The sequence below is a fragment of the Condylura cristata genome, unplaced genomic scaffold (genome assembly GCF_000260355.1).
Source record: "Condylura cristata isolate star-nosed mole 26May11 unplaced genomic scaffold, ConCri1.0 scaffold00027, whole genome shotgun sequence".
NCBI classification, from domain to species: Eukaryota; Metazoa; Chordata; class Mammalia; order Eulipotyphla; family Talpidae; genus Condylura; species Condylura cristata.
In genome coordinates this window covers 15,472,884-15,495,654 of record NW_004567128.1, presented here as the reverse complement: position 1 = coordinate 15,495,654, position 22,771 = coordinate 15,472,884, and the positions used below count along the sequence as shown (strand labels likewise).

Here is a 22,771-nt window from a genome sequence, read left to right as displayed (position 1 = left end):
TGCAACTTGGAAAGTATCTATAATCCCACCACTCTAAAATAACCATTTTTTATCTATAGACATTGACTTTGTGGAGTTTTTTTTTTTTAATGAAATAATCACACTGTGCGTACAGTTTTGTCAGAGTAAGATGTAGTCAGGGCAAGCAGTGGGCCCAAATGCTGGTATGGCATCCTCTGAAAATCTAAACTAGGGATCCCAAAGGAAGACAATCTTCATGACTGTAGAAAAGAAACAATTCATCAGAGAACCAAACCAAAGGTGCAGAAAGACCTGGGTAAAACAAATCAAACACTTGTCTTCATGTAGGACTTATTCCTCTCCTCCTCAACCAAACTCCTGAGTTGTTCAAAAATGCTGCTCCTGGGTCCTCCCTAGTAGCCCAGCGGGTTGGCGTGCTGCACTGTGAAGCTAAGCCAAGTGTGAGTTCAATCCCCACCCAGAGGTGACCCATATGGTGCAGGAGGTGACCCACATGGTGCCACAGACATCTCCTGTCTCACTGGCTACTCCACTCAGCCGTGTACTTTGTTGATTTGCCTGTTCTGCTCCCCACTCTGTTTCTGGTGAATCCTTTCACCGCCCCTAAACCTCTGGCTGTACCCCATTTCTGTATACATAAATAAATCTTTTTAAAAATGTTGCTGCTAAGAAGATACAAAGAAAATTTGTTCAGCAAATGGTGCTGGGAAAACTGGGAAGCTACATGCAAAAAAAATGAAACTAGATCACTGTCTCACTCCAATCACAAAAATCAACTCGAAGTGGATTAAAGACCTAGACATAAGAACGGAAACCATAAAATACCTAGAAGCAAAGATGGGTCAAACACTACACGACATATACTTCAGCGACATCTTTAAAGACAGAGCACCCAACGCCACAATAGTGAAGGCAAGGATAAATAGATGGGACTACATCAAGTTAAAGAGCTCTGTACAGCAAAAGAGACATTACAAAAAACAAACAGACAACCCATTAATTGGGAAAACATTTTCTCACACAAAACTAGTGATAAAGGACTGATCACAAAAATATACGGAGACTGATGAAACTCAACAAAAATAAAGTAAACAACACCATCAAAAAATGGGCAGAAGAGCTAAAAAGACACTTCTCCAAAGAGGAAATGCAGATGGCCAACAAGCATATGAAAAAATGTTCAACATCACTCGTAATAAGGGAGATGCAAATTAAAACCACAATGAGATATCACCTCACCCCAGTGAGAATGGCACATCTTCAAACAACTAGCAACAACAAATGTTGGCGAGGATGTGAAGAAAAAGGAACTCTCCTGCACTGCTGGTGGGAATGCAAACTAGTACAACCACTATGGAAAACTGTTTGGAGGTTCCTCAAACTGCTAAACATGGAGCTTCCCTATGACCCAGCAATCCCACTCCTATGTATCTTCCCAAAAGACACAAAATCACTGATTGAAAAAGATACCTGCATCCCCATGTTTATTGCTGCTTTATTTACAATTGGAAAAACATGGAAGCAGCCCAAATGCCCAAAAGTAGATGACTGGATTAGAAAGATGTGGTACATATATACAATGGAATATTACTCAGCAACCAAAAAAGAGAAACACATGTCTTTTGCAGCAATTTGGATGGAGTGGGGAATGGGATCAAAAACGGGGGTGGAGGGTGGGGAGGGAAGTGTACCGGATTATGGTGATGGCACACGGGTGACTTGGTGATGGGAAACTTGGTGATGGGACTACAATTGAGATGGAAGAAAAAAATGTAAAATAAACTGTTATAAAAAAAAATGTCGCTGCTTATGAACTCTATAAAGACTCCTGTACAGAGAAAATTATGAGGATTGTAGTTCCCTGAAACTAAAGCTGAAGAAAATATTCTTTCCTGTCACTTCGCTAGACCTATTATCAGAAGCCTATCGCTGGCTTTATTTTTTAAGGACCGACACCGTCATTTAATTAGCCCTCAATTTAGCAAACTATGCAGTTTACATATTTGAAATAAACTTTAGCTAAGAATGGATCCCAATACCGTTGAGAATGGCCACGAGAATATGGTATAAATCAAGTGCCTCAAGCTTTTAGTTCTAAATCTACAAGTATCTAAATGGCCAATACGAAACTCGAAATAGGTATATATTTTCTTTTTCTCCTTTCCCAAGCTGTTACGATTTCTCTTCCTTATAAGTCCTCTGATAAAAGGTATTACTCTGATACGTGCAGATGCTTTTGGAACACAGCCCATCGCCACCAGCTCAGCTACGAAGACTTGTATCTACAGATCACAGCGAAATTGAAAAGAGCAGGAGTTGGCCCCTTAGAGGGATCTAATGGACCGGCAGCTGTCAGTTCATTGTTTAAACACTTGCTGTTCTTCAGTGGTGATTTTTTCCCCTCCAGAAACTGGCTCAAACCAACATATAACCCTTTTGTATAATCTATATAGACTGTTGGTTTACTGTGGAGTACTTGAAATTGAAAATACAAAAGCTTTCTTTGACTGTTAAAACAAAGCAGCTTCTGACTTGCTCTGAAAATGCACATTGTGGAGATTCTTATCTGGATGGGCCTTTGATTTCCGGCCAAGTTTAGAGGAAGACAGTCTAATAATAAAACAGCAAAGCAGTTTGAGTAGTAAATTCACAGAGAGTTTTTCAGAGAATGTGCAGATACAATCCAAAAGAGAAATTCTCAAAACAATCCCCAAACTAATAAATTCCACTCCTCCACCTCCTCTGTGAAGGAAATGAAAGCACAAAAGAACAAGCTTCCTTGTATTAGTAAGAGTGGGTTATTTTCTATCTTTAAAAAAAAATTGAATTGGCTTTTTCTGACTATTTTTTAAAAATGCATACTGACTGTTGCAACTTGGAAAGTATCTATAATCCCACCACTCTAAAATAACCATTTTTTATCTATAGACATTGACTTTGTGGAGTTTTTTTTTTTTAATGAAAAAAATCACACTGTGCGTACAGTTTTGTCAGAGTAAGTAATTCTTGAAAAGACTGTGAAGGTCAGTTGACTCTTCAAGAAACATCAACTGTGAAGGTTAGTTGATGACAACAGTTCTCACTTCTCTGATGTACTTTCTTCCTTGGATTCTGCCAAATTTAGTACATCTTGCAGGATCATAAGAGTGAGCGATGCATGAACAAAGTAAAAGAAAGAACAGTGGAATTAGACACACAGAGAACTGGAACCGTCTTGAACTTCTAACAGATCTTACATGTTAATCAGAAAAAACAATTATGAGTTTCTCATGTCATCCCATTCTACTCAAAACCAATCTAACTCCAACTTACCTGGGCCCCCAAGTTTTCATAATACAAACAAAAGAGGTTCTCTAGAAGGAGTAGGCCGGATCCAAATAAAATGTTGAAGGCGGTTGAGTGTGTGTGAATGTGTATATATGTGTGTGAATAATTGTGTACACACACTCATTTGTACCAGGCACCCCAAAATAAAAGCACTTTAGCTTCCTGAAGGGCAATAGTAAGTCACAGTGAACTGATTATGATAATGGCTGTCTGGTCTACTAAGTGCTAACTAAGCTCTCTGCTGGTGATTCTGCTAACGTTATCAGATCACATTTTTCCCCTGATCACACCATTAAAACTGCAACCGTCTCCACCCTCACCCCGTCCCAACACTCTGGATTGCCCTTGACATACTCTACTATGTACTTTTCTCTAAGTTTCTGGCACATGGTAGGGTTTCAATTAATTTTTGTTTAATGAAAAATTCACCCATGCATTATTTCAGCTTTACAACAGCCCTCTGAGATGAACATTATTATCTCCATTTTAGAAGGGTTCACAAAGGAGGTCGCAATATTTGCCCCTGGTCACATAACTGGTAAGCAGGAAAATTCTATTTTGTGCTTTAAAGAAAGTGGGTCTCAGACCCATGCTACACCATGAGCTGTTTGTTATGGTTGAGATCTGTGAAATTGAGAGTGTTTGGAAAGTTTTGTAACAATTTGACATTGCGGCCACATTCAAGAAAGAGCATGTCAGCATACCTGTGGACTTGGCTCCTTGAAGAGAAATGGAACAGCTTGTAGCTTGCATGTTGTCACACTCATCTGGTAAATTACATGTGAAGCACACTGCACACAGGTTATGCACAGTGAGACCACATCACAGAATGCCGTAGTTTAGAATGACTTTGTCATTGCTAACTTTAAAGAGGCTAAAAATATGAGATGATTTTGGCATTTCTTTCCTTTCCTGAAGTCAAATTTTATTGACTTGCCATTCATTTTCCCATTGTTTCCTTTAATAAGGCTTTCCTTTTGCAATCATTTTACTTTTAGAGATTAATTTCATTAACTAAATTATGGCAGTAAATTTTAAGGCTAGATTATACATTTGGCAAAATAAGTTTCACTAGACTTTTGTGTCAAGAAAATAGACACCATTTCTTATTACCGCAGTAGAGGTAAGCTAAATGAGACTGACCGATATGGACCTGAAAACCAAAGGCCTAAAGAGTTTGTACTAATTTTTATTCAGAATAATTTCCCTACAAATAGTGAATTCCACTTTCTGTCCATAACTGATGCTAAAGTACTTAAAACAGAGTATATTATTTGTGGAGATTTTCTAGCTAGAGGTTACTACTGAAATACCAAATTAGCAATATTGACATACAAAAATAAGTAAGTTTAAAACCTAAAAAAAAAAAAAACCTTGAACAAAAATATTGAAAGTAAAAATCCACAAAAGCAGCTATTCAATTTTTCACACATAAACATTCATGTTGTGCAAGTTTCTTAGAAAGTAGCCCTTTGAAGCCCTCCCTGGTGCACAACAGTTTAAATCATAACACTATGAAGTGATCCACAGTCACTGCAGCAGCAGTTTGATCCCTCACCAGGGAGCTGACCCACAAGACACGGCAGACCTCTCCTGACCTGCCCGCTGCTCCCCTCAGCAATGTACTTCGTCGATCTGCCTGTTCTGCTCCCCGCTCTGTCTCTGGCGAATCCTATCACCACCGCCCCCTCCCCAGCACTTCTGTCCTGTACCCCAGTTCTTATATGCATAAATAAATGCACATGCATATATATATGCATAAATCTTTTTTAAAAGAAATGAAAATAGCCCTTTGGTTTGGTAAGACTAAAAATCTAAATGCAACTGCCAAGATATTAGAGAAAGACACAACAAAGATGATTGCTTGGAAATCTCGGTTGAATTGGCCGCAAAGCTGGTAGCTCCAGCATCACTTTACAACAACAGGAATGAGTTTGTTTATGGAAGACCAAGTCATAAAAAAAAAAAAAAAAACATAAAGCTGGCGGTGTTTTCCACTGCAACTTGATATCATTGACAGTTAATACTGCAATTTTTTAGCAGGTATACAATTTCAACATGATGGAAATATTGAGGAAGAATTGTGTTGTTAACCTCATTGCTGAAAACACCACTGATGCTGTGCTGTAGAAAACTGTGAGGACAAGTGTTTCATATGATAAAGCACTGTCACTCTGTGGTATACACTCTAGGTTTGGTGGAGAAGCAACATTCTGATGCTCAGCTGCAATCACAAACAACATTCCGTGTAGTTGCTCAGATGATGGTGTCCCCAGAATGTAAATCAATGCACTTTCCTTCAGCAAGAAAATCTTCCTAGGAAAAGAATGCCAGCAGAACTGAGCAGTTACTTACTGACGTGGGGAAATCTGAACATTACATAAAAGCCAATGCGTTACATTTCAAATTATTCTCATATTTTGTGATAACAGAGAAGCTGAACATAAACAATGATTACTGCGTGTTGGGTACGATGATAATCAAGAGGAAAGTTGTGCCACAAATGCTGAAACTACAGAATAAACTGTGAGTATTTCTGTAAGATAAGAAACTAGTTTAACCCAACATTTTAATGATATAAATTAGATAACCAGTTTAATATTTGTGTGGTATATTTTCAGTACATTTATGACCTAACCTCTTTGCTTATCCCATGTAAGGACATGGCACATGTTTTCAAAGGTATCTAAGTTCCAAAAACCAAAACAAATGTTAGAACCTTAGAAGAACAAAAATTTTACAGATTGTTGTGACATATTCCAAAATTTAACAATTCTCATGGATTTACATAATAATCCTAATATCACATATGCACAACAAGTTTTTTTCTGAATATCTTACAAATTACAAATTCACACACAGGAAATTGATGGATCTTTAATTATTTTCTTTCATAATAAGATGATTTAAATTCAATTCTACTTTATAAGAAAGTCAGAGTTGGCTGCCGATGAAGGTTGAGGATGAATTGTGAAAATACAGCATTGCTATTTCATTCTGGATAAAAGTTAAAAACAAATATACTGAACTTGGTGAAATTGCCTTAAAATATCTTCCTCCATTTATAAACGTCAGCATACTTATGAAAGATTGATCTCTCCTCTGTAAGTGCTATTAGAACAAAACCATAGATATGCATTATACCCCAAGAAAAGTGGTGACTAGACCATCTAACAAGCTAGAAGCTGATCATTTGTTAAATCAAAACTTCAAATATTGACAAATACAATGTTTGCTCAAAAATGTGTATAGGGATTTTATGTGGGGAGTTTCCATTTCACTCAAATGTTCTTTAGTTGTGATTTGCAGAATAAGAAGTTCTGGGTAATGCTGATTAGATTAATCGCTTCACTGCACAGTCTCATCAACATGTATGGTTTCCATAATTCTTTTCTTCTTTATGTCACGCTTGTTTTATGTATTTTTATTGAAATGTAATTTGATGTTGGTTGAACTTATAAAGCAGACTTGTATTTTGTATCTTTGTTTCTTTTAAAAATATTTTCTAGTGTTTTAGTTTTATTTTATTTTTATGAAAGCATCAATGTCTGCTGTGGACTGGAAATATTTTTAACTATCTATCCTCTACCACAGGTAGCTTGAGAAACATTGCCCTAACTGGGCCTCCCTGGTGGTTCAGGGATTAAAGAACAGCAGTATAAAGCTGTCCACAGCCCCTGCAGCGTAAATTCAATCCCCAGCCAAGGAGCTGACCCTCATGGCACAGCAGACCTCCTCTGTCTCGCCCACTGCTCCCCTCAGCAGTGCATTTCAGTAGATCTGCCAGTTCTGCTCCCCACTCTGTCTCTGGTGAAACCTCTACCCCTGCACCTCTGGCCTACACCCCAGCTCTTATACATAAATAAATATTTTTAAAAAGGAAAAGAAATATTGCCCTAACTGCCTCCATTGGGAGGCCTTGTTAACCCACCAGAGAGTATGCATCTCTCTCCATCCTTCAGCTTTTGGCTGTTCCAACTCTCACACTAAATCCTAAAGAGCTTGAATCAAAAGATTTAGCAAAAATTGTTCCTTAGCATTCATGCACTCAGACCTGTTCACACAGACTCAGCTTCCTGTAGCCCCTAAGTACCATCCTAGGACCCCAACCCCAAAAAAAGTATGATGAAGTCCTCCACGTTATGGGAAAGTGCTGATGAATGACAGCATCTGTTTCTGTGAAATGATGGCTAACACTGGGAATGCAGGTTTCCATCCAAAGCCAAGTCTCCCTTCTGTTCATTAAAATGTGGTTTTGTTAGTGAGCAGGGTGAGGGGAACCCTGGGACCCCCAAAATTGCCACCTGCTGCATAAAGACAAAACATACTCTAATGTGTAAGCTCTTCAATAGGAAGAACATTAATGCAATTAGTGTGCAATAGACAGGACAGAAAGAATATTGTTTCCAAATCAAGTACCCAAAGTTATCCATCCCCTCTCAGATAACTGCCCAGACAAACAGGGCTGGTCCAAAACAGCTGAGGTCCAAAAACTTGTCACAAGTCTGAGGCCCCTTCTGGTGGGGACCCATAAGCAGAGGCAGTAGGGACCAGGCAAGTCTTGCAGGAGAAGAGCAAAATCAAAAGCAAGATAAAGGTTACCATGATCAGCTTCTCCTCAGGTCTCTCATCCATGTCTTTGCCAAGTGTCTCTACATTTCTCTACTCCATGTGTCTCCTTCCATGTCCCTTCAGTCCCTGGTACAAGCCCAAGGCCAAGAGGCAGACATGGCTTCGTCTTCACATGTCTTTCTGCTCCATGTGCCCCCTCCAATCTTCTTTCCCCATCTCTCTCAGCTTCTTCCCCTCTCAGCTTCCTCCCCTCTCCCCCTCTTTTACTGGCCTTTTCTAGCTTCCCCTCCCTGCCCAGTTCCGCCATTCCTTAGGGTGGGGCAGTGAACCTGGAAACACCCCTTTCTCTGGGGAGTGCACAGTCACAATTTTTTTTAATTTATTTTTTGTCTGGAAGAACTGGGGTACAGGCCAGAGGTGTGGTGGGTGAGAGGATTCACCAGAGACAGAGTGGGGAGCAAAACAGTCAGGCCTATTGATACATACCACTGAGGGGAGCAGCAGGAAAGACAGGAGAAGTCCCTGGCCAGGGCTCAAACTCAGGCTGTAGGTGAGATAGTGTTGAGACTTAACCCCTTGTCCACAAGGGAGAACCCCACAGTTACAATTTTATATGTGCCCTAATTGTGTGTCACTAAGCCCATGGAACTACCAAAGCATCATCTTCTGTCCTCTTCCTTGTATATAAAGGATTCTTTACATAATTCAAACTAACAAAATTCTGAGCTTGTGCTGTCTTACTTCAATTATGTTTTTCATCATTATATTCCTTCCTCAACCTTAAGATTTACTTTTCCCAAATTGCTTTCCCTGTATCTGGGATACATACCATTCTGTTGATATAGAATATGGTATATGATAAGGGGAATGTGTGTCTGTTTTACTTTTCTAAAACCCAGGCAAGATTTGACCAAACAAATCACTAGGCCATTCAAAAATTGTACTTTCTTCCCTTTGAGTATATTCATATGGACACAGTAAGAAATCAATACTAAGGAAGAAATATTTTGCTCACCTATTTTTTTTCTTGAAAGTGCTGAAATATTTGGATTCCACTGTCTGCACTTTTTCATTTTGGCTAGAGTAATGAATCTGCCTAAAATATCCCATTCCTGAGAAAAATGTTCATACATTCACGGAAAGAAAATAAACTAAGAAACGTTGAATCTTGAAAAGGATAATACTTTACCTACTATTGCCACTTTCTCTGTTCACTTTTATAGGACTAATAGGTTGAATAAATATTGCTTCTAAGTCCCCTTTTCGTTTTTATTTTGTTTTTGGTTTCCAAAATCTCAATGCATGCAATAAGCACCTAACCTTATAGAGAAAAAAATAATATTTTTACTACTATACATTGGAACCTTTAGAAATTCTCACTTCATTTTGGTAACTGAATTCTCTTGACCCTGAACTTTTCTCTTCAAAACGAAGGGTCTTGGTTTACAGCCCTAACTTCTGATTCACTCACATATGTAATTTCCATTACCTTCAACAATTCTAAGGCAACCTAATCAATAGAGATAATCCAGGATTTTAAAAGACTATGCTAATTGCTTCAATTCCTTTTATACACTAAATCCGCCTTTATTTCACCCTTCCTTAAAAGAGAATGGTAATTTTTTCTTTAGGAATCAATAGACTTTCCCAGAGTCATTGAAGCTTCCAGAAAAGGCTGTCAGGTAAAATTTTTATTTTATCTTAACTTCTTTCCATATTCATTGATTCTACCAGCTCAAAGACAAAAAAAAAAAAAAGAAACTTGATCTGAAAAAAAAATTACATACAGCCACCAGAGCACAAAGTAATTAGTTAGCCACCTCTTGTACAAGCGGCTGGCCTGTTCTGGGTGCATAGGCGGTGTTCAGTCAAGCTTTGTTGATTGCTTGATTGATGTTTAAAAGGCAGGAGCCTGAAGGGAAATTCAAAAAATTCCTTATCACTGTATCCTTTCCAACTGTATGAAGAACATGATTTCCTATAAATCACTCTCAAAATATGTTGTCATTTTCATGTTTCAGAGAAAGGCAATTTGGGCCAGTTCTCTAGCAATTTGTGATGAAAATTTGACTGATGACAAAACAATTCAATAGCAAGTAGCATTCACAAACATTTAGGGGAGGTAGCTAGGGGGCAGCCCTATTACCAGGGAGATAACAGACACATAAGGATACCTAAGGTTAAGTCCTTGATTTCTAAGCATCTACGCACACAGGAGAGGAATAGTAGTATAAATAATCGTGAAATGTGCAGAGTTGTAAAGCAGGTATGGGCAGAGTAGAAGGACATGGAGAGCCAACAGCAGTGGAGGGAATTGAGTGGAGTGGCTAGGAGCAGAGGCTCTGACGTCAAACTGAGTTGGAAGGCCAGATGCAGGCGTCACTGTGACCTTACAAGCTACTTTGCCTCTCGGTGTCTCTGTTTCTACCTCTGTAACAGTTGATGGAGTCTTGGAGTACAAAAAAATATCTGGGAAAAAGGTGTCACAAGATCAGAAACTGGAGATGGGGGTAGAAAAGATGAGTATAGTTGTTAAGCCAGCTGAAGAAATAAAAAGTCCTTCGGCAGACTGCTATAGAAAAAGCGACTTTAGTAGAATGTATGCAGAGATGCAGACCAGATGTGGGCATCTGGAGGTGGGGGCCACAATAGAGACTCGCTGTTCATCACAAAATTAATCCAATCACACCCTGAAAATGATTAATTTAACAACAGATGACAATTCCATAAAGGAATAACCGCCCAAAGGACAATTTCTGCATGGGCAAAACGCATCTCCCCTGCCCGCCTGTGGCCACACAGGTGTTTTTCTTCACGAACCTTTTCCCTTTGCAAAACTGCAGCAACAGCTCTTCCTGCCTGTCTGTGTCTGTGCCAGCGTCTTCTCCTTTCCTTTGTTATAAATAATAAACCTGCTCTTTTGGATATAACCAAATGTCTTCGCCTCTGAAAGAGGAATTCTGGTGAAACTTTTCTCAGAGGTCACCCAAGGACCCCTTCTCTGAACCCAACACCTTGCCAAACCAGCTTCAAGATTGACTGGAAAAGTCGGGCAGCTTAAATTGTGGAAGGTTTGTGTATTATACACATATCGCAACTTTTGCTGCAATAAATGCTGTGTAACAAGCAACCGCCAGGGTCTTCATAGTTTATAATCTGTATTCATATTCTAACTAATAGCTGGGGCTGCTGAGATTTGACCTAGTTGGGTTGATTTTGTTCTTGGGACCGCACGGTTGGTTCAACTGGGCTTGGTTCCAGGTTGCAAGCAAGCGCTGCTCCGTAGCTCTCATTCTGGAAACTGTGGCTACGTGAAGGGAGTATGCGTTTCTGGGTATCCATTTCTCTTGACAATCACTGAAGCCAGAGAGGGGAAGCCTAATCATATGAGCACATTTTAAAATCTTCTCACATCACATCACATCATCCAAAATTTCATTTACCAATGTAAGTCGTGTGGGATGGGAAAGTACATGGTGTTTGCATGACGGCAGGCATTGCAAAGTCACAGGGAGAAAGCCTACATGTGCACACTTATGATTGGGAGAGAGTGGCAAATAAAGAACAATAATCCAATGCACATGTTGGGAAGTTTTTCATTCATTCTATCTTTTAAATAGATCCAAGAAAGACATTTATCATCGTGTGATTATTAAGAAATGACATGATAAAATCTAACTTTTGGAAAGTGCATCCTCGTGGCTAGGTGTATAAAATGGTATGGGGTCTTCCCTGGTGGCACAACGGGTTAAAGTGCAACACTATGAACACTATGAGGCAATCTGCACCCACTGCAGCACGAGTTCAATCCCTAACCAGGGAGGTGACCCGCATGGCGCAGCAGACCTGGCCACAGCTCCCCTCAGCAGTGTATTTCAGTCAATCTGCCTGTTCTGCTCCCCACTCTGTCTCTGGTGAACCCTCTCACCCCCTGCACCTCATGTATCCCAGTTCTTATATGCATAAATAAATCAGTCTTTCCAAATAAATAAATAAAATGGTGTATCTCCACTCCATGGCCACCATCTAAACAAGTGACCTCCCAAAGGCTCTATACTCTAATACAATTTCCTTGGGAGAGAGGGTTTTAACATAGGAACCTGGAGGAGACAAACAGTCAATCCCTGCAGAAGTGATCAAATTATGGGCATAATTTGCTGGATTTCTGTGTGAAATATAAGAAAAAAAAGAGTTATCAAAGATACTCCTAGGGTGTTTTACCCTGAGCAACTCAGATAGTTGTGTGACTAGCATGCAGGGAAATGGTAAACAAAATGCCCTCAAAAAAATTTTAAAGGCCCAATTTGTAGCACGTGTCATTCTCCTTGGTGTGACTACTTCCCTCATGACTGATTTCAAGCTATCAATGTGGCTTCACTGAGCAGATTTGAGAAGTGATGCTAACTTCTGAACACAGCACTTTGACAATATATCTTCAATATAATTCAAAAAGAGCTGCAGAATTTTTTGAGCTGCAGAATTTTTGAGCTGCAAATGAGAGCTTGATGAGTTTTTTTTTTTTTTTTGCTTTTCTTAATGGTGTGGGTTTGCAACTGTGAAACTCTAGTCTATGTAGTAGGATTGAGCAAATGAATAAATATTTCAGTGATAGTGGAGTCAGGTATATCGCTGTTGGAGAAGGGAGATGTACATATGGATTGAATGAAGACTAGGAAGGATAATTTGATGGTGAATTGGAATGAATTCCAACTCTTTCATAGCTTTATCAACTCTGGGGGGGGGGGAGGAACCACAGTAACATTGAGAGTACCTCACACCAAATTTTTGCTTCGAGGTACCATTTCCCACCAAATGGAATCAAGGCTCCTTGGATTAAATGTTTGATTCCAGGGCTAGGATGTAGAAAGTATAAGAGGAGCCAGAAAACATCAGTGGGGTTTCGGGGAGTGTGGATTTGTGCAAATGTGCTTGTGCATCAAAAAGCAAGGAAGTACTCAGAAAATTATGGTGGACAATAAATTTAACAATTCAACAGAATTTCCGTGGCCAGTCAAGGAGAAGTAGGTAATGGAGAACAAAGGTACTGCCAAAATGCTGGCCAAAATATTTCTTTCAATCTTCTTAAAGGCATCAACAAGGTGTGACAAGAGACTAATCTGAGAGGAAATTCAGACATCGATATTGGGCTGCTTTGTTCCAGCGGGGACAGGGTTCATCCTGACCCAGCAGCCGATACAGCGAGATATACTCTAACAGATTCTCAGGGCTTGGGGCCAAAAAGTCTAGGGCAGGTACCCTGATGAACAACTCTAGGAATCAAAAAAAAAAAAAGCTAAAAGCAAATCTACCATGAATTTGCAGGCCTGACTCAAACCATCCAAGTGGACCAGAAAGCTTCCTGCCCTAAAAGTGGATGGAGTGATTCTGAATTATTAGTACCTCACGCTCCTGGCAGTAGCAAAGAAAATTTTCTGTGAAGGGATCTAGGTCTTCTGATTCAATCGGAAGTGCCCATACGGGCCTCCAGTACCTTACTCTCACCTACCATTCCAGCAAATGTTCTTCATCTTCCCAGGACTCGCCCACACTGCCCATCCATCTTCATCCCCACCACTTCACCAAGTTCATACCTTCATGTCCTGGCCTCAAAGGCAAAATTAAGCTATTCTGCCTTTTTTTTCATTCATTTGTTCTTTGATTTGAGTACCTGTTACATGTGAGATGCCCATGCCCATCCTGTCTTATGTCTCAAGAGAGTCAACGTGCCATCTTCTCTACCTCTGCGTTCTTGGCGTCACTGACCTTGCATCCCGCACAGGGTAGGCGTCCATACGCCCTTGCTGACTTGAACAGTAACAGTTGGATAAACGTCAGAAATGAGATTAAAAGCTACAGATCCACTCTTCCAGCTTCCAGTTCTAATCAAATAAGGTTCTCTGGCTTTCTCCACCTTTGAAAAAGTTACTTTCAAGGTCAGGAATGAGGGGAGATTCTGCCCATTTTATTTTATGAGCAGGCACAAAGATTAGGCTTGCTTTTCCCTTTTTCCTTTCCCTAACATTGAGTTGATTGATGGAAGGGAGAGGAAAGTAATAAACCTTTATTCACAGAACTACCAAACCCTCTCTGGCTGCTGCCCGGAACCCTCTCTGGAGATAGATGGGGGCCATCGCCATTATGAAATGTACTGCAGAGGGGTGCCTCTCTAGGAACCCTCTGGTGTTCATCTATATATTGACTGCTTCTTGATAAAGATATCAGCCACTAGAGTGGCCTGTCATTAAGAAATCAGGCCACATACATATTTAACCATATGGTATCTTTTTTTCTTTTAAAGATTTATTTATTTGTGCTTACTGAACTGGGGTACAGGTCAGAGGTGCAGGGGCATTGAGAGGATTTACCAGAGACAGAGTGAGGAGCAGAACAGGCAGATCGACAAGGTACACTGCTGAGGGGAGCAGTGGGCGGGTCAGGAGAGGTCTGCCGCGCCATGTAGGTCAGCTCCGGGGCAGGCAGGGATGGAACTCATACAAAGTGGCTTTAGCTTCTTAGTGGTGTGCTTTAGCCCGCTGCGCCACCAGGGAGGGCCCTGTTCTTTATTTTGGCCCGTGACAACTGTCCGGGGCCCAGCTGACCGAGAGGGAAGCCAGAAGCTAGTAAGCAAGGAAGCTCTATGTGCACAGGTACCAGGCCCTCAGATTCCAAACACACTGCTGATGGAGGCTGGGCCTTGTTGCAGTTAGCTTCAGCTGCAGACCAAGCCTTCCTAGAGCTAAGTGTCTTAACAACCACCAACGGGTGTTCTTTCTCATTCTTCTGCGGGCTGCCTGGGTCATTTCCCTGATGACCCCCAGAGCTCACGCTCTGTCGGGGGCCAGCCTATGGCTTGGGGGGGGGGTATGGGAAGACTAAGATGGTCACACTCACTTATCTCACACCAGGGCAAAGAGGAAGACTTTGCCATGCATCCACATCTCATCCTCCAGCAGGCCAGCTCTGGCTCTTTGTAGAGCTCCCAGCGCAGCAAGACAGCAAGGCCTACTGCTTGGGCCCTCAGACCTCTGCTGGGTCACAAGTCAGCCCAGATGCAGAAGGTGGAGAAATAAAGGTCACCTCTGCATGGGAGAATCTTCAAGGCCACACTGAGCAGGCATACACTTACAGAGATGAGAAGAATCTGTGGCTGTTTTTTTCTTGCCTGAATAAACTCTCCGTAGCCACTCTCCCAGAAGGTAACAGCAGAAAAACAAGTGACTGGAAACAGAAGGCTGTCCTGACTGCCTGTCACGGAGGCCTCTCACACCCACCCTTTGTGGGGTTTGCCATGTGTTGCCTTGGAAAATGGTCAAAGCAAACACCTGGGTAGGAGAGAGAGAACATGCTGGACTGGGAAGGCTCTATGCAGGTCTACGTGTCTGTAGGTAGAATTGGGGTGGGGAGAGTGGCAGATAATGTGGGTGGCCCATTTCCTAAGAAGTAGACTGGGTTAGAAAAGTGACTTCGAGGATCCAAGCTGTAGCATAAGGCCTAGGCGTGTGCTTCCCAAGGCCTCAGCTCCTTCCTCCTTCCTGCCCACTGGTGAGGGGTATCAGGGTCACTCTGAAGCCACAATTCCTGGAAAAGTGGGCAGTGTGGTTTAGAAAGTAGTTGCTCACCCACAGAAACTTCATTTGATGAAAAGAGTAGCTTTAATATTTGACAATTTATTTAGAGGTAGTTTTGAGCATACAGAAGAGTTGTGAGAATAAGAATGGTACAAAGAACAGAAGGCCCCTTGTTGGAGTCACTTATTATTGACATCTTGATCTCATCTACTTTATCATTTGTTCTCTCTTTCTACCCAGTACTCTCAAGTGGTTTGATAGACAGACAGATAGATAGATAAATAGATAGATGATAGATAGATAAATAGATGATAGATAGATAGATAGATAGATAGATAGATAGATAGATAGATAGATAGATAGATAGATAGATAGATAGATAGATAGATATGTTATATCTATAGAGAGATAGATATAGATGCCATTTACTCTCTTTCTATTGAACCATTTGGGAGTAAAGTGCACTACATCATGGCTCTACACCTAAATACTCCAGAAGAGGATAGGGTTATTCTCAAACACGCTATGATTTCAAATTCAGCAAACAAACAACTGAAGAGGAAAGCTTCCTGGCTGTGAGAGCCCCACAGTGCTCTCAGCCAGGAAAACCCTTTCCCACCTGCTCTCTCCCGACAGCCTCCGTCTGGCCCCTTCTAGAAGTGTGACACATGCAGAAAGAAGAACAAGTAGCAGAGACAGGGAGAGAGTGAGCATTTAGTCTTAAGAGAAGAGAGGGAGGGAGGAGACATGAATGGCTGTTTCTGGGAAATCAAACATTTGCTTTTCATTTCAAACAGGTAAGGGGGGGAGAAAGCAGATAAGAAGGAAAGGGGGGATTTTGGAAGGCTTGGGGGGACACACCAAAGGCAAGCATATTCTTCTGGTTAAGTTGCCTAAGGCTGACTTTCAGGAAACCTTGGGTGGCTCTAGAAATTGAAGGCATCTCAGTGTACTCATTGAAACCAAATGTCTTTTCTCCTAAAAACATGTTCGATCGTTTGCCCCATTTTGAATGAACTGGACATGATATAAGTGGCCCAGGGGTTCTTAACTGTGCTCGCTGGCTCCTAGTGGTCAGGAAGGGGCCCCTAAGCTCCTCACAGTGCTTGGCTTCATGGTGACTTCAGATAGTAGGACAGGAGGGCTGGAGACAGCCAGTTATGCTAAGTATCTGAGTTACTAACCAAACTCAAGACTTCTTGAGAACATTGGACAGACTGTTTGCTTCCTTATGAAAACCACGGTTTACCAGGATAAGAAACTTTCCTTGATCTAGGACAAATTATGGGAGTAGCACATAGACCTAAACTCAAGTTCCTCATTTCTAAAATGTGGGTTATATTCTAAAGTAATGCTTCCCAGATTCTCTAATAAAAGGCACAAAAATAGATGACAGGCAAAGAATATTTGAAGCAGATTTTCATGAGCATGTGAGGAGGAACGTCAAATGAAAATAATGCATATTATTAAAGAAGTTTGTAAACTTTAAAGAAGCCTGTACACATACAACATCATTTTAAGAAAAAAATCAGTGACACAAAATCTCTACAATGGGTTCTCAGACAACAGTCTCTACTTTTCCAAGCTTCAGGTTGCCCATCTGTACATGGAAATAATGGTTTTTCCACATATATGTATTGCTGACATTGCATGAGTCAATGAGAAAAGTGTTGATCTTCCCTTTGCTGTGTAAATGGGCACTTATCAGGGCCCTCCCTGGTGGCACAACGGGTTAAAGTGCAGCACTATGAAGCAATCCAAAGCCACTGCAGCACCAGTTTGATTCCCAGCCAGGGAGCTGACCCACATGGCATGGCAGGCCTCTCCTGTCTCGCCCACTGCTCCCTTAGCAGTGTACTTTGTCAGTCTGCCTGTTCTGCTTCCCTCTCTGTGGTGAAGCCTCTCACTGCCCCTGCACCTCTGGCAGGTACCCCAGTTCTGTATGCATAAATAAATACATCTTTTAAAAATTAATTAGTTAATTTTAAAACAGACACTTATCAAACATCTAATAAGTTTAGCTATAGTTATTATCTTTATTGCTACATTATTACTGTATGATATATTTAGGCGATACAGTCCTATCTTCAGTTTTATGACACACTGGGAGAACCTTTCCCTAAAATGGAATTCTACATCACAGTTTATAAAAGTCTTCAAGTACATGTTGATCCCATTTAATGAAGGCATGCCTAAATTTCTTATAAAGTTCTCAGATAAATGGGCCCATAACTCTTCTAGAGGGAAAGATGTATCTGAATGTGTAGCTTTGATGCGTGATGCTATAAGAAGGGGTCTCACTGGACTTTGGGGGTTGACAAGATGGACTTTGATTAGGCCTAACATTCTGCTGAAGTGTCTGCAAATTTATGAGCAGAGGCATCCCAGTCCCACAGGGGTGTTTGCAGAATGGCAGCACCCTCACTTCCAGTGCCATGAGCCAGGACGCTTTCCAAAGGAGAAGAGTGGCCTCAAGCTGAACTAAATCAAAATAGACATTGCAGAATGGCCAGAAAAACTAAAATAGACCTTAGTAAATAACTGAGAGTAAAGGTTTAGGTAGAAGCCAATTTTTGCATGATATAAATGACATGAATGCTTAGTATTTTGTGGCAGAAAATAATGCAAATATCACATAATTTGTTGATTCTATCTGAAAGCAATTGCATTGTTACAACTTTGATTATTTCACAGGAAGAAACCATATATGTTTGTTTGGGAGCCTAGAACATACATATATTTAACTCTTCTGTATGAAAAGATAAAATAGCAAGTTGGTGAATTATCTGTAGTAAATATCATAACTGCAATAAATAATAACAGACCAAAAGTTGCTAAGTAGAACCCAGCAGTATAAATCAGCAATATGAGACACTTGTAGTTTGAAATGACATGACAAAAACATAATATCAAAATTGTCCATTTGCTAAGTTCTTGCAGAAGCCCGGGTGTTGCACAAAGTGTTTTTGTGTATCATCTCATTTAAAGCTTAAGATGAAATGTATATTACCCCACTTTACAGATGAGGACACTGAGGTGCTTAACATAATTTATTCCTCCCCCCTTCATAAATAGGCCACAATTTATAAATGCATGTTTATTTATTCTGGTATTAGATTGATAACAAATATGAAATTGCATGTGTACTTTTCTGGAACATCAACTATTACTGTTTCATTAAACTATTTTTCGTGAACAGCTGGGTACATAGCAATAAAAAGGTCATTGAACAAAGGAATAAATCTCAGAGAGATAAAAACTTTTCCCTGGTCACACAGGCTCAGGAAAACTTGCTGTGGGAACTTTTAACTGTTGAATTCACTGCACAACCATATTGGCTCGAAGATGGCTGCGGCAGCCATCTTGGACAGAGGTGGTATCAATAACATGATTGAACAACAAGATGGTGACTACAGTGAACAATCATATATACTTGAAAGTTACTAAAGGAGTAGAACTAGTAACTCTGTATGGCAGACATTTTCTAACATGAGAATTATGGACCTAACACCATTCACAAATGAATGCAACCTTCTGTTGTACATGAAACCTTGGATTCTGCTGCACACTGGATTTGTGTCTACAGGAAAGTATGTTACTAGACTCTGGTGATTGCTCTTACTTTCTGTTTTAGCCAGAACTGGAGTGTTCAAGGCTCCTACCTGCATTTCCACGTAAACAGAGTGTAGATTCTACTGCAACGGCAGAGAATCCATGTGTGCGTGGACTCAGAGAGCCACAGTTGAGAGAATACTTTAAAAGCAATCTCTAGTTTTCCAGATTAATAAACAGAGATCCAGAATTGTTATGAGGCTAATTTGAGGGGTGTCCAATAATTTTCCTTCTCTGCAATCCATACTTGCATCCCACGCCACCTCTTTTGGTAAGAAAAAGTCCCTATTCATGTTAGCTAAAAAGCCTTTGTACAATTGCACCAAATAATGGTTGTGTTAGCTGTAGGGCCACATGGAGTTGTGAGTCACCCACATCAATGTAAGTGACCCCGTTGGGATTTAGAACTGACCGAAACAGTCTACTAATTAAAACAAGGTGGATTGATGTTGCGGTCATTTGGAAAAGCATTTAATTTCACTTGCTGCCAACTTTCAGTTAAGAAGTATATACATGGCCCTCCCTGGTGGCACAATGGGTTAAAGCACCGCATTATGAAGCTCTCCAAAGCCACTGCAGCACGAGTTCAATCCCGGCCAGGGAGGTGACCCACATGGCGTGGCAGACCTCTCCTGACCCACCCTCTGCTCCCCTGTTCTGCTACCTACTCTGTCTCTGGTAAATCCTCTCCCCCACCACATCTCTGGCCTGTACTCCAGTTCTGTAAGCATAAATAAATAAATCTTTAAAAAAAAAAGTATATACATAATCACCGAAGACAGGATTAGCACTTAGTAGCTTTTCCAAGTATTTATATTACCACTTATTGGTGATTACCTCTTTGCATATTTATAAGAAAACAAATAAAATGCATTACTGTGCTATTAAGTCAAGTTTTGTTATAAAGGATTTAAATAAATTTCATAATTTAGCTTGCCCATTATGTTATTTTTTCTCCAGTTTCTGAATATAATTAATTAAAGCAGTAACGGGTCTCTGATCAAAGTTTATATTAATATTTAGATTATTAAAGTACTGAAAGAAAATTATTTCCCACCAACTACATTTTTACTTAGCTAATTAAATAATTTCTGCTTTATACTAGGAGAGAACTAGAAAATAACTTTGAGGTTTTTAATATGAGCAGCTCAGAGGACGAATTCACATAAGTAGCAATGCATTAACAATTGTGGAGATTATTTACAAAAAGGGTTGCAAGAACTTCTTTCCTCTCTACACCCATGAGCATTTCCCTCCCACGCTGACTCTGACTGGTGGCTTGTCCATGACACTGGTTTTGGTTAATGTACCAATAGCAAGTGTGACATCAGCAAAGACTTGCAAAGTACTTGCAAGTTGCTCTTGGGAGCAGTATAATTATGACCATGTGAATGAGCGCAGACTGGCCTGCAAGATGGGACCCACGGCCAAGTCATCCCCAACCTCACCTACCAAAAAGCCAATAGCCAGATATGTGAATGAGGGAAAAGCCAATCTCTGTCAAGCCTGCCGAGACCAGAACAGCCAGCCAGATAATAAGATGTTATAAGTATTTTTCTTAAAAAAAAAAAAATCTTTTAAACCACTGAGTTTTGGGATGGTTTGTAACAAAAGCTAAATGTTATAAAAGGTATCATCTTTAAGCACTTCCTTTACAAAGAGGAAATTAAATGATGTCTGGATTCATTCTTCCTTCCCATTCACAGAAGATTTTACTGAGTTGTATACACTTGGTCTCTACTTCCTTTCTCTTAAGTAGCCGTAATCTCTCTTGGATTTCTGCCTGTTGTCTCTTGCACCTGATTCTAGACTATCAAACTCCCCTGGCCACCTACTCCTGTCCCTTTTATTCTCCTCTCTGTTCCACTTCCTCTTCCCAGTCTCTAAGCCTTTGGATCTTCTCTATGTCACAGTATTTCCTGCCTAACTCACACGGTCCATCGCGTTAAATGGAACTTGAAAACTATTAACTCCCACATTTGTATCCCTAATCCTACTCATTCTCCTGAATGCCAGGTTCTTAGGGCTAACTACTTACTAGAGATCTCCATGTGGAGAGCAAACTCAACTTATCGAAAGCAGGACTCTTGATGTCCACCCAAGACCCCCAACGTTCTCTTCCCACAGCTTTCCTGGTATCAATTACTGGACTCTCCAACTGACCAGACAAAAGGAGAGAAGTTGTCCTCAATCCTTTTCCCTTTGCTTTTAGGTGAAATCCGTTAGCAAATTCTGTTTTCTAAATATCCAAAACATATACCATGTGTACCCTCTTATTGCCTCCTTTTTTAATGGGTTAATTCAAAACAGTTATTTCTTTTCTAAGCTCCATATCAATCCCATTTCCACTTGCTCTATCATAATCTGTTATCCAGACAGCAGCCAAAATGATCTCTTAACAGTCTTCAACATATATCAGATCATATTACTCCCTTGCTTCAATCCACCAATCATTTGAAATCAGTCCACAAAAAAAGTACAAAATCCTTACTGTATAATCGAGCCTCTGCCTTCCTCTATAGCCATGTCTGACTACCCACTGCAACATGAGATTCATAAATGTGCTCGTTTTGATTATCTGTTTGCTTGTTGGCCACGGTCAATTTGATAAGCCGTTCTTAAATACATGATGAGTCGTCATGGAATGAATAAGTGGCTGTGTTGTCATGTAGGTTCTTAATGTCATCATTTTCTTCTTTAAATGTATTTAATATATCAAGCATACGAAGTACATATGCCTTTAAAAATTAGTAAATGTATCTCCCACCATTCTTGAAACTCTTCGTGGTGACTACCATCCATACACTGCTAATCTCTGTGGGTTCACTGGCATCATCACAATAATTCAGATTATCACACAATGTAGGTGGAGAGCAAGGTTTTGTGAAAACGATTGTTTGGCCAACACACCATGGCAGTGAGTACAAAGATTATGGAGTCAGCTGGTATTTTTGACTGCCTTAGAGTAGGTGGAAGCCAATAAGAATTGAAAGTATGGTTTTCCACTCAGGACCCAGATGTAAAATTAGAAAGTCTTGGAGGCAGCTTAAGTTGTTGGTTATCTCCTGAAATCACAGAGCACATACAGTTGAGGGCCAAGCTTACTACTAAGTGGGACCCTGAGAAACTGGGGACATTTGGACAAAGAAGACAAAACTGAGAATTTTGAACCCCAAAACTCCCCTGACCCCCTCACTGGAGGCAGACTTTCAACATTCTCAATCCAATGAAGATATCAATGACAACTGTGGTTCTGGAGAGGTTACATTTATAGACCCAAATAAGTAGAACTTCTGGCACCTGATTTTAGCTCTGGATCTAACAAGATGGTTTTACCTGTCCCCATCAGCAAAGATAATCAGAAGCTGCTTGCTCTTACATGCAGGGATAGCAGTACACCTAAGAGCACTCAGGGCTCTGTCAGCTCTCTTGTTCTCTGCCATAATAGGGTCTGGAGAGTCCTTGATCATCTCGATGTCCTACAGAGTAGTGTGCTGACACAGTGTAATTAAGACACTATAGGAACTGGACCCAATGAACATGGGAGTATGCAAGTAAGCTAAAGGCATGCTAGAGGGTGGGAGATAAACAACAACAAGATTAGGGGCCTGTTGTATCAGTTTAGTTTCTAGGGGTCTGGTGGTCTGCAGTATGTTGGAAAATTGCCTTTAAATGAGATAGACTGCTTGCCTCATCAAATATCACAACGA

General features: G+C 40.5%; 1 protein-coding gene across 1 annotated transcript in view; it reads right to left on the bottom strand.

The window, feature by feature from the left end:
• Window positions 1–22,531, bottom strand: part of LOC101636003 — a 79,823-nt gene extending 57,292 nt beyond the window's left edge. Inside the window, 2 exon segments of the mRNA XM_012730246.1 lie at window positions 13,621–13,686; window positions 22,398–22,531. Of these exon segments, the coding sequence (XP_012585700.1) occupies window positions 13,621–13,686; window positions 22,398–22,531 (200 nt within the window).
• Window positions 22,532–22,771: the final 240 nt, after the last annotated feature.